At 31.3% G+C, this 15,353-nt stretch overlaps 2 protein-coding genes across 2 annotated transcripts; one reads left to right on the top strand and one right to left on the bottom strand.

The window, feature by feature from the left end:
• Positions 1-3,688: 3,688 nt before the first annotated feature.
• On the top strand, positions 3,689-6,671 carry LOC110636072 (probable xyloglucan endotransglucosylase/hydrolase protein 28). The gene is made up of 4 exons (XM_021785603.2): positions 3,689-4,151; positions 4,295-4,395; positions 4,946-5,154; positions 5,849-6,671. Exons 1-4 carry the CDS (start codon positions 3,938-3,940, stop codon positions 6,348-6,350), a joined length of 1,026 nt encoding a protein of 341 aa, XP_021641295.2. The 5' UTR covers positions 3,689-3,937; the 3' UTR covers positions 6,351-6,671.
• Positions 6,672-8,522: 1,851 nt separating this feature from the next.
• Positions 8,523-13,880, bottom strand: LOC110636081 (anthranilate synthase beta subunit 1, chloroplastic). Its single transcript, XM_021785626.2, is given in 8 exon segments — positions 8,523-8,963; positions 9,199-9,334; positions 11,689-11,788; positions 11,959-12,069; positions 12,172-12,209; positions 12,346-12,416; positions 13,409-13,569; positions 13,677-13,880. Coding segments are annotated over 8 exon segments (837 nt in total). The 5' UTR covers positions 13,792-13,880; the 3' UTR covers positions 8,523-8,858.
• Positions 13,881-15,353: the final 1,473 nt, after the last annotated feature.

The raw sequence follows: 15,353 nt of genomic DNA, 5'->3' as shown, positions 1-15,353 counted from the left end.
GAAATTTTAAAGTATCATGGGAGTGAGAAGATTTATAGGTATTGACCTTTGAGGTCATAGGACAAGTAAAGGTTTCGAACTAGATGTATATGATAGGTGCTACAGGAAAGCATTTCATAAGATACTATAGGGTAAGGAACATAAGTCATATTTTTGGGAAATAGAGATTATTGAAACAAAGAAATGAGGACTGAAGTCACCAAGAAACATGTTAGGACGTAATAAAAGTGAGGTAAGCGCCAAAGTTGATTAAAGTTATCAGATATTAAGTCGAGAGTAGTGGAGTTATAATGAGTACTAGAGATGAAAAAAAAAAAGAGGGGTAAATGAGTAGTCAGATGTGATGGTTTAGACTCAGAAGGAGGATGGTAGCTGGCATACTACTACAGGGGTAGATAGACATAAAAATTTTTAACCATCCATGCAGATCCAAGGCGGAAGATGTAAAATTTGCAATTGGTGGCCGTGTTCTTGAAGGTTTCTCCTATGAAAAGGGTTATGAGATTTGAAAAGAAAAGGCAAATTGACACTCCGTTATATAGGACCTTTTAAGATCATGGATAGAGTGGGTGCAGTTGCCTATCAATTAGAGTTGCCACCAAACCTTTCTCATGTCCACCTAGTATTCCACATTTTCATGCTTAGAAAGTATGTTCCTGATCCTTCTCATGTGCTGCGACCAGACACAGTGGAGTTAAATGAGAATTTGATCTTTGAGGAGTAACTAGTAGCCATAGTAGACTATCAGATGAGACAACTTTGGTCAAAGCAAATCCCTACGGTTAGTCCTGTGGAGAAGTTAATCTATGAAGGAATGCACTTGGAAGTTAGAGCGGGATATGCACAGCAAGTACTCATAAGTTTGATATGTAATTATGTGTCATTGTTCTGCCTTGTGTAAAATTCGAGGACGAATTTTCTATAAGGGGGGAAGAGTGTAACATCCCTAATTTTCAAATAATTATTATATATATATATATATATATATATATATATATATATTTATTTATTTATTTATTTTATTCTAACCCTAGTATTGTGGACTTCACGTATGTACTTTCATTTCGTGGAAATTTGATCGTCGCTCGGATCTGTAATTTCGGGTTGAGCAGATAAGCTGCTAGAATCATTTCAGAACCGGGTCAAGATTATAGTCTACCCCACCGTTTTCAGACGTTCTGGATGAGTTCCAATTGTCAGATTTGGCATAGGTAAACTCGAACTCTATATTACTCAATTTTTGCCTTGTTCTGGGTTAAAATAAAATTTATAAAATATTCGTGGATGATAAGAAAATTACGATTCCTATTGCAATAGCCTTATAATATTGTTAAGGACCGTGGGGCAGGTTTATAGAATTTTTAAAGTTAGTTTGAATAGTTTTTGAAAAATATTAGTTTTGAAGTCTTATAATTCAGTTGTCTGATGTTGTGATTATTGCTTGGTTTGGAGAGCCCAGGAGGGGCCATATAATGATGATGAGATATGTGTTGAGTTTAGAAGTATTATTTGAAACATTTTGCAGGTTGGCCAGATCATAGGTATAGGGGAGACTCTGTCAGATTTTCAGTACAACTTAAGATGTCTTTGGTCTTTTCTAAACTTGTATTGAGTCAAATATATTAAATAATTGCAATGAAATTGTCAGGTGAGCCGAGACAGCCTTCCTCCTCCGTCCAGCCACCACAGTGACCTCGGTTCAAGTTTGTGAGTAAAATATTAATTTTAATTGTAATTTCAATATTATTATATGTTCAAGCATGCCTATGCATCACTTATAAATATGTATATATATAGTTAAATACTATGCACGTTTTATATTACATTCATAATTATTAAAGTGCCATGGATGTTGTTTGTGGTAATTTGAAGCAGTTTGTGTGCGTGGCGTGCGTGTGGTATGGTATTGGATATGGACAGGACGGGTAGACACTGCTTGAGAGACACTCGTTGGGACCCATCTTTCGGGGTAGACACGGCTTGAGAGACACTCGCTGGGACCCCGCATTTGATTTATTAAGCGCAAGTCCGGCTTGAGAGACACTCGCTGGCAGAGGTTGGATTAAGATGGCTGTATAGGGGATCAGCTCCCATATATGTATTGCTTGATAGTGTTGAGTGTGTGAGTGCTCCAAATTGCCTTTTTACTGTTATGATATGAAAATTATGATGATGTTGCATTTCACTTCACAGGGTGTATTAGTTTTAGATAGCTATCGAGATTATGGTTAAAATTGATATTTTACTCTCTAAGTCGAATGCTCACTCCTGTTCATCTATTTTTTCAGGTTATAGGAGGATTATTTGTTGTGACTAACCTGCTCTTCTTCTTCGCAGGTCCATTGATATTATTTAATGTATTTTGTACAATTGAGTTAAATTTTAGACTCCGCATGTGTTAGAAGCACTTATTTTTATTTTGGGCCTGTATTATAAAAGTTATGTTGGATCTGTGAAATTTTTAACTGTATGCTTGATGGGATTGGATGAGGAAGCTGAGCTCCCATTTGAGTTACGACATTTAATTATGTGGAGGGTGAGCTGAGCCCTCCAATTTATTATATATTGTGTTTACAGGTTAGGCGAGTAAAAAATTCTCCATTAAATGGTTTATTTTATGGCCGGACTCTGTCCGGTTGAATTCTTAAAATTGGGCCCAAATGGGCCTTAGAGTTAGGTTGAGGAATAGTTAGGCTTACTATACTGGCCTGGAGGGCTTTAGGCTGGTCTAAGTCTTAGTGTCAATCTGGCCCATAGGTTGGGTCGTGACAATTTATTTTTTGTTTTAATTAATTATTTTAATTATTAAGATCATTTTAATTATTATTATAATTATAATTATTTTAGTTATTGTAATTATTATAACAAAAATTATAATTATATTTTTTAATTAATTATTTGAAAAATAAAAATATTTTAATTACTATAATTATTTTAATTGTAATTATAATTTTTATTTTTATTTTTAGTTAATTATTTGAAATATAAAAATATTGTTTTTTATATTTTTATTTTAATTAATAATATGCAAATATGAAAATTAAGACATCTCAATAAATGTATGAGCAAAATTGAGCAATTTCTATATGTTGATTTCCAAGTTGAAAAGGGGAATGATTATTCTCTTAGTTATGAAAACCAAATTCCCTAGTCTGTAAAAATGAGAATGAAAAAAAATAAATTTTTAAATACCCACAAAGAGAATTATTTCTATTAATTTTCATTTTCGGGTTAATTTTTACTAAATCAAATAGAGCCTAACTTTTTTTTTTTATAAGTCTTATTCAATAATATTTACTGTTCTAATAACTATTAAGCTATTTTATTAGTGGTTAACTATTAGATATTATATATTAATTATTAATAATTAATTATTTATATAATTAATGAAGCATAAATACTTGATATATTACCTTAAAAATTATTATCGAATAAGATTATAGTCATAATAATTTATTTAAAAATTATAAATTTATAGAAATTTAATTCTCATATTTATAACTATAATAATAGAAAAATTTAAATTTTTAACTTAAAAAGTATTTATTTAAAAAAAATAAAATAAAATTAAAAATAATATAAATATTTTTTTATATAATTTATTTCTAATAAAGAAAAAATATATGATAATGCAGGGATAATTTGATGAAATAAATTAGTGACACAATTCAGTACAATACATTAAAAAAAAAAAAAAAAGTTGTGTACATGAGAACAGCTCAGCTCAACACCTCTCCCTCTCAATGAAATGACCTCCCTGTTCTCTTTCTTCTCTCATTAGCCTTTTGGGCTCTCTGTTTCTAGGGACATTCCTCCTCGACACACTGCTTCTGTCTTCTCCTTCCTCGTTACTCATCTTCTCCTTATATATTCACCGTTCACACAAGAAACAGAGAGACTCCATTTATTTAAGGCAAGACTCAAAGAAAAAGATATAATGAACACACCAATTAACACAAAAATGGTGGTCTCTCACCTGCCTTCTGGTTTTCTCCTAATTTTATCTCTATTTGCTGTTCTTGTTTCTGGGTCTCGAAGAACTTTACCTATTATACCATTTGATGAAGGATACACCCAGCTTTTTGGGGATGATAATCTGGTCATTCACAAAGATGGCAAGAAAGTCCATTTATCGCTAGATGAAAGAACAGGTCCTGTGATTTTTGTTTTGGGTTGTATTATTTGGTATTTTGGGTTTGCCCTTTTTAATTATGCAATATAGTTTATTTGGTTCTGTTTTGAAGTATTGATATTTAGCTTTTGATTGAAAGTTTTCCTCTGGGGATGTGAACAGGGTCTGGATTCGTTTCTCAGGACCTATACTTACATGGCTACTTCAGTGCTTCTATCAAGTTGCCTGCAGATTATACTGCTGGAGTTGTGGTTGCTTTTTATGTAAGTAATCTGATTAATAAACTTGTACTATTCAATTTATTCAATAGTTTTGTGATCGTATTTGGAAGTTTAAATTCTGGTTGAATCAATCAGGCCCAAATTGATTATTCTTTAATTTGCGACTCTTGTTCTTTCTTTGCATGTTGATAATCGAAGTTTTGTATTCTGATTTTATCAGTCAAACACATATGAATTTTTCTTTAATTTTGCAAATTTATTTCAATGCTTTTTTTTTTGGCCAAGCCAAGATGGAAAGAATGATCCAACCATGGCGACCTGATTTTTTTTTTTTTGCATGTTTGTTAATTATGAGCTCACTGGAGGATCATGTGTCAGATTATTCTTTTATTCATGATTTTTAACTATCAGATAAAACCAACAATAGCCCATAGATTTTTTTTTGGGGGGGATGTTTTCCCTTTCAAGGGCATTTTTTTACCCCGCCTAGAAACACAAGATGATGATCAACTTCACTTTTACTAATTCCTTCTTCATTATTTCACCTCATGCTTATTCTAGCTAATGAATTTCAAATATTTGATTGTGGTAGATGTCAAATGGAGATATGTTCGAGAAGAACCATGATGAGATTGACTTTGAGTTCTTGGGTAACATAAGAGGCAAAGACTGGAGGATACAGACAAATATTTATGGTAATGGTAGCACCAACGTTGGCAGAGAAGAAAGATACAGCCTCTGGTTTGATCCCTCTGATGATTTCCATCAGTACAGCATTCTCTGGACTGATTCCCAGATCATGTGAGTGAAAACCCACTTCACCGTCTTTGATTTTCTCAGTATTTGTTCAAATTCTTTTATTTTGTTTGATATTATTTGTTATAAAGACAGCTATTTAGAGGCTGTACTTCACCAGCTTGTCACTAATGAGTTCATGTTCTACAGTATGGAATTTACTGCTTTAGGTTGTTTTGATGTTGATTCATCTGTTGTCGGGTAGAGGTAGAGTTTCTTGTTTTGGGGAATTAGTACAGAAAGTTCTCTGTTCTTTTGCCTATAGTTGCATGCCCCTGTTTTATCAAAACCAGTTTTCCTGTTTAAGCTTTGTTTGATTATTGAGAAAGGGTGGACAAGATTCGAGTTTTGATTACAAGATCTTTTCTCAAATTTAAGAACCTATAAAACGAAACACTGATGTGATGGAGCCCTGAAGTCTTTACTCTTTAAATTATTTGATTTTAACTTATCATTATTTATATGGAGGACCAAAAACAACAAAGAATCTTGTTAGTTTGGTTGCCAATCTTTTCTTCCCCCTACTTTTCCAAAGTTTTTTGTGTTGCTATTTAGGGGTAATGATTTTCTAGCTGGGATAAGAAACAAACAAGAATGATTACATTAGTACAAATAATTAATGGAATATTTTTGGATTAATCTCTGTTTATGCTATAACAGTTATTCTAATTCTGTGTTGTTCATTTATTTTCCTTGATAGATTTTATGTGGACAATGTTCCTATTAGGGAGGTGAAAAGAACAGTATCTATGGGGGGTGATTTCCCTTCAAAGTCAATGTCTTTGTATGCAACGATATGGGATGGGTCTGACTGGGCTACCAATGGAGGCAAATATAGAGTAAATTACAAATATGCACCTTATGTCACAGAATTCAGCGACTTTGTGCTACATGGATGTGCTGTTGATCCAATCGAACAGATATCAAAATGCGATATGGCACAGAGTTCGCAAGCAATCCCTACTGGTGTTAACCCCTTGCAAAGAATTAAAATGGACAATTTTAGGACAAAGTATATGACATATTCCTATTGCTATGATAAAGCTCGATACAAGGTTCCTCCGTCCGAGTGTGTGATTAATCGCCAAGAAGCTGAACGGCTCAAATCATTTGATCCAGTTACATTTGGTGGAGGCCGGCGCCACCGCGGGAAACACCATCGTCGGAGCCGATCAAGCCATGCTGAGGCCATTTCCATTTAAGGAAGGTTGCAACACTTGCATCATCATTATTATCTTGTTATAAATTATGTTGGGATCAGTTATTTTTTGTGAATAGAGAGAAAGCTGATAGATTTTTACTGAGGGATGGTAGGTATGGTTGATGATGGGGTGGGTGGGTGGGGAGGGTTTGGATGTCTGTGTATAGCTTCATACATTTAGTTTTCCAGTTGTTTGTTTTTGTCATTGATGTTGTCTCTGTGGCTTTACAAATTGAATTTGGTGATGATTTTCTGAACTTTTGAGGCACTCTCATGGTTTCAATAAATAAATGCTGGCATATGATGGAGTTTCTACTCTTTACATTTGTGGATTTGCAACCAAATGAATAGCAATCAAGCATCTTTTGTCTTGTATTGTGATTTTATATGTGTTTTCTTTATATTCTAGTTCAAGCAAGAACATAAAGCATGCCCAGATATGTTTTGAAAGTCAACAGTTTGGGTCCCCTATTGGGTCTGTGTCTGTTATTTTTTTTAAGGTCAGAGTTGTCATGCTTATATTACATTTGTCAAGGGTTAGTTGGAATCCAAGGTCAGTTAGATGTGACAACTGGTGTAGGTAGCAGCTTAGTCATTATTGTTACAGGTTATAATTAATACAAAATATTATTTTAAATTTTATTAAAATATTATATTTAATTGTTTTAAAATTTATTACTAAAATATGTTAAATTTAATTTAAAATTTTTAATAAATTTTGATTAATATACTAAATATTAAGTTTGGAGATAGGAAACATCTGAGATAACCAACATCAAGCATGCTTTGTTAGTATTTTTTTCCTATCTATACTTTGTACCAATCAATGATCAGAGCACACTTGGCCTACCATACCGGTGGCTGGCTGATTTAAAGCAATTAAATTTGGTGAGCATGTCATTACAGGAATACTGATGCTCTTTATAACCTAACACCAGATTAATATGAAGAAACACTTGTTTTCTGTGTCAACCGCATAACTTTGTCCTTATCAAATGGAGTTAAAGCAGGACCACTAGAAACAGTACTCTGTTATTCTCTTCTGCAAGACAGTTTGCAATAGGATGTAGAATTTGTGAGCTTGATATCAATTAAATATTTTCTTAAACAAGATAAACTCCCCAACCATAAGTCAACACATACCCACAAAAGAGAGGTAAGAGGATAAAATAAGCATCCAACTGATAAGATCACAGTGATGATTCTGAGCCTGAAAAGACAATAAATTTAGGGCCTAATCTATCATAATACCTGACTTTGGGCCATGTTTTTGCTAAATTAAGCCTTTGACAGCATTTCTCCATCAAACTTTAAATTATTTTGTAGCATTTCACACTAATAAGATTTGTTGGGAGATATAAAATGTGAGAGTTTAGCATAATCTGTCTTAAAACAGTATATTATCTACATCTTTTCTAATGCAAGAATACTTAGTGGTTGCTGATGGGGTCATCAATTACAAAGCAGCATGAAGTGACGAAAAGCATCTCATAAAGTGGGTAGCGCAGCACACAAATTATTGGATTATGGTAGATTATCACAGCAACAAAGGAGTTGAAGGCATCTCAAGAAGCTCATGCAAGCTGCTAATCAAGGGCATGATTAGAAAAAGTAGAAAAAAGCTACAGAGCAAGCTGTCAAGAGTTGAAATCGACTTTCAACAGCTAATAGGCTTTATCTTCACAAATCTAACCATATCGAAAAGTTCCATAAACAGTCTCAAAATTTCATTCTGTAGTTTTCCCGCAAACCCTTTAATTCATCTAGCTGCAGAGGTGTTGCTGTGAGGGAGATACATGGTATCACAATTAGAACAATGACAACCAAAATACATTCTTCACTAAGAAAAATAAATCAAAAGCTCTAAATACCTTTTCTTTTCCCTGAAGAAAATTTAAATGGTGGTTTGGTTTCTTGCCATTGGACTCTTTGCCCATTTTGCAGCCTCCAGTTATGTCAAGGCTATGCTAATTCAGACACAACGGTAGAAACCCAACTTGAATCATCACTTTCCTACCAATTCTAAACTAGCTTTAAATCAGTAACGGAAAATAAAAAGTTCTCGTTATCATATTTCAAGACCTACTTGTACTACCAATATATATACTGCCTCTTTGTACTACTTAACACAGCACAAAAAGATTGATATATGTCAGCAATCTGAGTTCAAAAGTTATTGAACAAATAAGAATTGATAACAAATAAACTGATGCCACATCAAGTGGGATGCTAGAGGCAGCACAGAAAGCTGAGATGAGAAGGGCTTTCTTTCTAGAAATGTGTTGTGCCCCTGAATTATTAAAGAAAAATTTTGCTTCAACTACAACAATAGAAATTATTTTAATTATGAAGACTATTTATTAATTAAATATTTAAGTAGCAATCCCCTGATGCATTGTACAGATAATGAAAACAACCTTATGGAAAGGTCAGGAATGAGAAACACCAGACCACGAGCTACACCTTTCCCCACCTATGTTTCCATTTATCGCATACCATGATACGTTTACTACTTTTGAGATACAGCCTCTTTTCTCTCTATCAGTTTGATGAAATTGCGAACAATAGTCTTGCCTTCTGATGTTATAATGCTTTCTGGATGGAACTGTACCCCCTGAAATTTTACAAACTATTTAAATTTGAACTTTATGCAGGGATATTTGATTGTATCTAGAGTAGTTACAAGGTAAAAATTATTAAAAAAAAAAAAACACTATTGATACCTTATTAATTAGTTCCTTACTCAAATCTGCCTGGAAATTTATACGAAGGAACATTTGCTAATCCAACACAGTGTGCAGTCACATTTCTTTCTCTACATAACATAAGCAAAGGGAAAAGAATATCACCTGTAGATGCTTATATTTTTTGTGACGAGCAGCCATTATTAGTCCATCCTCTGTCCACGCTGTAATCTCAAGTTGTTTGCTAGGGAAACTATCCTTTTCAATCACGAGGCTATGATACCTCCCAGCAGTGAAAGGACTGGAAAAGGTAAAATGATTTTCATCACCATATACTGACATTTTAAGCTACAATTTTGATTGGAAGGAACTGAAGGCTAGTAGAAGACATATAAAATAACGTTAATGTTTCACTAAATTGTTCCCTATATTGTCTGGTATCAACAATCACTACAATGCAAAGCTTCTCAAAAAGAAGTTCTGGCAGAACAAATTATTTTAGCCAGCCAATAGACTTGCAGATACCAATGTCAACCAATAATACGGAAAGTCAATGCTGGATTTAACCTAACATATTTTCTTCACCCACCAAGAAAATACAATGGGCCTGTTTGGCATTGCTGTTAAAAGTGCTATTGAGAAAATCACTTTTTTAAATATACTAGTTAGAAACTATTAAAAAATAATTTAAAATTAAATTTGATAAGTTTTAGTCATAAGAATACTAAAATAATAAAACAATTTATTTCAAACTGTTTTTTTCAAAAGCATCTAAAATTATACTTTTATTCATAAAAACAGTTTGGGCCCTCTAAACTCAATGCCAAACAGGCACAATGTGAATCTTCAAAAGAGAAAAATATAAAAAGGAAGAAGGAGATTCCCAATATATAAAGAAATCCTTGTGTACATCATCATCTCAACAATTGCAAACTTATGATATTATCAAACAAATAGATTAATGCATTCACCTGAAAAATTAAAGCCTGAAACCAGGGAACAAATTTTGCACTATCATCTCATATGATTTTAAATAAGAGAAGGTAGATAACAAGCACTTCAAAGATCATAGAAACAAAATTTGGAAGATGTGTATGAGTAATAAGCATTCACAAAATAGCAGATATGATCTGATTTGAGAGAAAATGGCAAATACCTGTGGGAGACGGAAATATTCCAAGCAACAATGGGGGAGGGGGGGAGAGGGCAGAGAGAATCATTCCTTCTACAACACATATAACCCTCTTAGAGTATGGGCGTTGAACTACGCTTTAGTGAAATAAAAAAAATCCAAGGGATTTATTGTCATAAACAGAAGCATCCAAATGAACTATGCCTTTATTACTGTATCTCTAACTGACCTTTTTGATTTGATTTTCTTCTCCTTAAATGAAACAAAGTTAGTGAAAAACATTGGGAGAAGGAAAATTTCTAAACAAATATGGAGAGAAAGAGAAAGGGCCAAAAGCATTATACATACCACAACAAATATAAACTTCTTAGTAATCGTTTATCTACATGATTGATAAAATCATAATTACTTGAAATGCGATACTCTCAGATCGTGCTACGGGTACATGGTTAATAAAATATAGTATATGTAGGAGTAGGCTTCTTCAATATGCAATTGATTCGCAGTACACGAATTATATTTTTGTAGTATGTAAAATTTATTTGTGTTATTTATTTTTTAATTTTATTTAACATAATATGTTTATGAAAAATTAAAAATTTAATTTAATATAATTTATTAATGTTATTCAAAATTTAAGTCATTTTATTATTATTATTATTAAACTAATTTTAAATAATTAAAATTATAATGAATAATTTTTATATTTTCTAAAAATTCTCTCCTCAATGACAACTAGTAAAAAATATTGATTGTATATTACATTCCTAAAGTTTACAATTTCATCTAATAATATATCATCCAACATTAAATTAGTCAAAAGTTACTTATTGCCCCTTCCAAAACCTGATGTCCCACTTAACTCTCTAACATAGGAAAAAATGAAAAACTAAAAGAGTCCCACCTATCCAACCCAAAAGAACATCTTTGAGTTGTTTCTGTTCTTCTTCTTCTTCTTGCGTTGTTGGCTCTCTTATTCTTTCACGCATGGCTGTTGTTTTCTTCTTCTTCCTTTTTTTTTCCCCTTCTTGCTTGCCGGAACTCCCACTTTGGCGACCAAGATCGCGTCCCCTAGCGATTTGGGACATTCGTGAGGCGAAATCAAAGTACACAAGGGGGTTGAGCAAATATGGTAACTATGAATCAAATAAAAGATCCAGAGGATTTTGTTCTCATAGACAACATGATTCAAACAGTCAACTTATGAAGAAAAACGACAAAGCTTGACTTCTGATGTCAAACAAGTGTATATTGTATGGATACATGTCAAGGTGCCCAACAGCATGGAATTTGTTTTCATTCACTAAAAGTAAAAGCATTAATCTCCTCCCTATAGATTGTCTTTTAGCTGAAATTATGACAAAACAATCTAGTCATGTTACATCTAGGTCAGTACCACATGTCTAGCTATACAGGAGTGTGTTGCTGCCATTTAGCATGACAACCAAGGGCAAGATAACATGGAGCATGTAATTGAACAATTTTAATAGTGAAAACAAGAATGTTTTAATGAGAGAACATACTTATTTAACCCAGAAAACAAGCCATCTTCCCCTTTCTCATTATAATAAACAAGAGAGCATTTCCCATGCATGACACCTTAAGGGGAACGCACAACCTTCCCTGAAACACAACAAAGTGATAAGCATTATGGAGAAGAAAGCAAAAAACAACAACCACTGAGAGTTTAAAATAAAATGTTTAAAGCATTTAAAGTTCCTCTGCTACAGTCATATGTGGGAGTAAAACACGAGGATGTTTGCAAGAGATTTGAAATATCTTAGAAGAATCACCTCCAAAAGCCTCTCCAATGCACTGCAGTCCCATACACACACCAAATAAAGGCACCAGAGGTCCAAGCTCCAAAACAGTTTGTAATGATATGCCAGAATCTTGTGGTGTTCCTAAGGAAATGTAAATTTATAATAAGTAGTGTCATCTCCTCCTTTTAATCCTGCTGAACTTTGAGCATACATCATAAGATAACACACATGCAAAACACTAACCTGGTCCTGGGGATATAAGCAACCCTCTTGGATTTTTCCTATTAAAATTCAAAGCCAAAATTACATATATTATCAATAAATACAATGAACACCTCAATGTCATTCACCACCTAAAATATCATGATGCAAGATATAAGGATTAGCAAACGCCAATTTACTACTACAAGTTCTTACCTTTTTAACTCTTCCACAGTTAACTCGTCATTCCGATAAACCTCAAAATGGCATCCCAATTCCCCCATGTACTTCACAAACACAAGGTACCAGGAATACAGATTTAATTAAAAATGCATTAAACAAATTGTGTATGTGTGTTTGACTGTGATATAAGGTGGGAGAGGGGGATCACAAACAGTTTGGAAATTCATCAAGCAAAATAGTTAACAAGGCAGAAGGTCCTAAAAGCTACAAAACAAAATTTTCATCAAAGTTAAGACTATACAAATTTTTTTTCTCTTTTGGCTGAAACATTAAAGATGCATGTTGTTCTTGGCTGTGGACAACAGTTAATTAATTTTCATGTAAACTTTGATATATCACTTAAATGAAACTGAATTTTAAGGTGATAATGAAATCCATACAATTTACTTTATTAAAAGGCCAATGATGCAGCAACTGGTGTGCTTTCACGTGAGGAGAGTAAAACCAAACCAGTACTATTTCTTCTTTTTCAATAGAAAAAAATTTCATTACTTGCATTTAAACAAAACTTGCCAAAAGGACATGTTCCCAGAGACGCATATTATTAAAAAAAATAATAATAATAATATCGTGCATGCCCTTATGATGAGAAATTCAATTAAGGCATAGATATTAAAAAATAAAATCTTTGGTTGCACACGTGATTAGAAACCACTTAAAGAAAAATTTTTTGGAAAGAAGATTTAAGAAATCCTTTTGAGGATCTTAGGAAATCCAAATGACATTGACTGTACAACCTATGGCTGCTTAAGAGATAATCTCACTACATAACATCCCTGATATATTCCCCCGTTCTTTCAATTGAAATGGTTTATTATCTTTCCAGCAAGGAAAAAAGAAACTACTCCCACATTTAAATGCTATGGATATGTGGAAACATAAATTGCACCAATTATAGTGATTTCTCAGCATCCAAACAGCTGGTAGCATTCAAGCCACCATCATATAACATGGAAAAAAAAAAAAAAAAAAGAACCCACAAACCAAATTGAGATTACAGGACCAAATCATAATCTAACGAAATAGAGGACCAAACCTGGCAAAGATTATAAGTAAAACTATCATAATTGTCGATGACAATAATGGGATTCTTCATCTCCCGACCATTCGAAGCCGCAGTTAACGAAATCGATTCTGTGACAGCCATTGAACATTTTGCAACAAACGCATTTTCCGTCTTCGCCACAAAGGTCAATTCTTGAAAACAACAAAAAGAAAGAGAGACAGAATCATAAACATGCAAGCACACACAAAGAAACAAACAAAGAGCTAAATGAGATGGACGTAAAAGAAGGAGACATTACTTGATGGCAGAAAGACAGTTGAGGGGCGAGGTAGACGAGGGTTTTGAAGCGTCTTCAGATGAAGAGAGGATTTAGATCGAAGGAGAGATGACTGTGAAAGTAGACTTGCAGCCATAGTGGATGTCAGAAAGCTCTGAAGAGAGAAGCCTTTGGATTCTCAAAGAACAGTTATGAGTTTATAAGTAGCAGCACAGTGAAGGGAGATTTTGCGGTTCGAGAATTTTGCGTTTATATAGACTAATTTTTTAAATGAAAATTTTAAAAATTTAATTTTTTTAATTTTTTAAAATTTCACTAAAATCTGAAAAATAATTTTAAATTTTCTATTATTTTCACTATAATAAAAATTTTGTTTTCTACTTTTTTTTTAAAGTTAAAAATAATATTTTTAATAATTAAAACTATTTTATTTAGAAAATATTTATGATAATAAAAAATTAATTATATTATCATAAAATAATTAAATCATTTATTAATTTTTTTAAATGTAAAATTAAAATTTTAAAAAAATTTATAATTATCTATAAATATAAAATTATTTTTCACCCGTAAAATAGTCTATAATAATTTTTTTATTTTTTTCATAAATTATTAAATCATTTATTTATTTTAATTACTTGATAAGTTTTTCTTTTCAAATTAAATTTATAATTTTTATATACTAGCAGCACATATCCACATTTTGCATGAAATATTTAAAATATTAATAAATAAAATTATATATCATTTTATTGATTAATTCAAATAATTTTCCTCAATTACTATTTTTTATTTTCACAATTTCATTTGCTTCAACATGTATATCCTTTTATATGGTGATTATTTTTGTTTTGTTTTGTTTTGTTGTTAAATTAATAATCCAGTGATGGAATACCAATATAATATGATTGATAGGAATTCAATAATTATTATTTTTTTTATAATTTGAATTTATTAGATTACAGAAGGCCTTAAAAGTTGTTTGAAAATAATTTTAATTTTAATATATATATATATAAATTAATTTAAAAATACTTTTAAGTGTAAGTAAAAAAAAGATAAATTTGATTTATTATATTTTTAGTAATTTAACTAAAAATTACAAATTTACTTTATAATAAATTTCTTATATTTATAATTAATAGTTAAATATGTATCTTAAAAATATTAATATTAATTTCATATAAAGCACAATTTTAAGAAAAATATCAATCACAAGTTGAGATATGAAATTCTTTTATTTCTTTTTTAATATAAATTAAATTTTAAGAATAGCCATTACAAAGAATCGCTAACCCGTGAAGTTAAGAATTTATCTAATATAATTCTTAAATTTTATATTTATATTTACATATTTTTTTTAATCTATAAATTTTATGTAAAAATTTAGTATAATATTTTTTTATGAAATTTAATATTTTAATAGCACTTATTTTTTAAAATATTAAAATAAATTTATGTTCTAAATTTATAGAATAATAAAAATCATATTTATATAATATTATGGCTATTATATAATAAATATAATTTTTAAATTGAAAAAATTTATAATTTAATATTTTATGTTGTCTTTATTTTTTATATATTTTATATATTGTATTATATTTATATATAATTAAAAATTATAATTCAAATACATATTTTATTAATATATTATTCCATCAACAAAAATGAGAATTTAATACAAAATTAATGAAT

Source organism: Hevea brasiliensis, chromosome 18, assembly GCF_030052815.1.
Source record: "Hevea brasiliensis isolate MT/VB/25A 57/8 chromosome 18, ASM3005281v1, whole genome shotgun sequence".
NCBI classification, from domain to species: domain Eukaryota; kingdom Viridiplantae; phylum Streptophyta; class Magnoliopsida; order Malpighiales; family Euphorbiaceae; genus Hevea; species Hevea brasiliensis.
The sequence above is the reverse complement of the archived record's forward strand: the minus strand, read 5'-3'. Positions and strand labels throughout refer to the sequence as shown.

Coding starts and splice junctions, on each gene's coding strand:
- LOC110636072 (XM_021785603.2), top strand. CDS start 3,938: ATGAACACACCAATTAACACAAAAATGGTGGTCTCTCACCTGCCTTCT. Junction 4,396..4,945: donor GAGTTGTGGTTGCTTTTTAT/GTAAGTAATCTG, acceptor TGATTGTGGTAG/ATGTCAAATGGAGATATGTT. Junction 5,155..5,848: donor TGGACTGATTCCCAGATCAT/GTGAGTGAAAAC, acceptor TTTCCTTGATAG/ATTTTATGTGGACAATGTTC.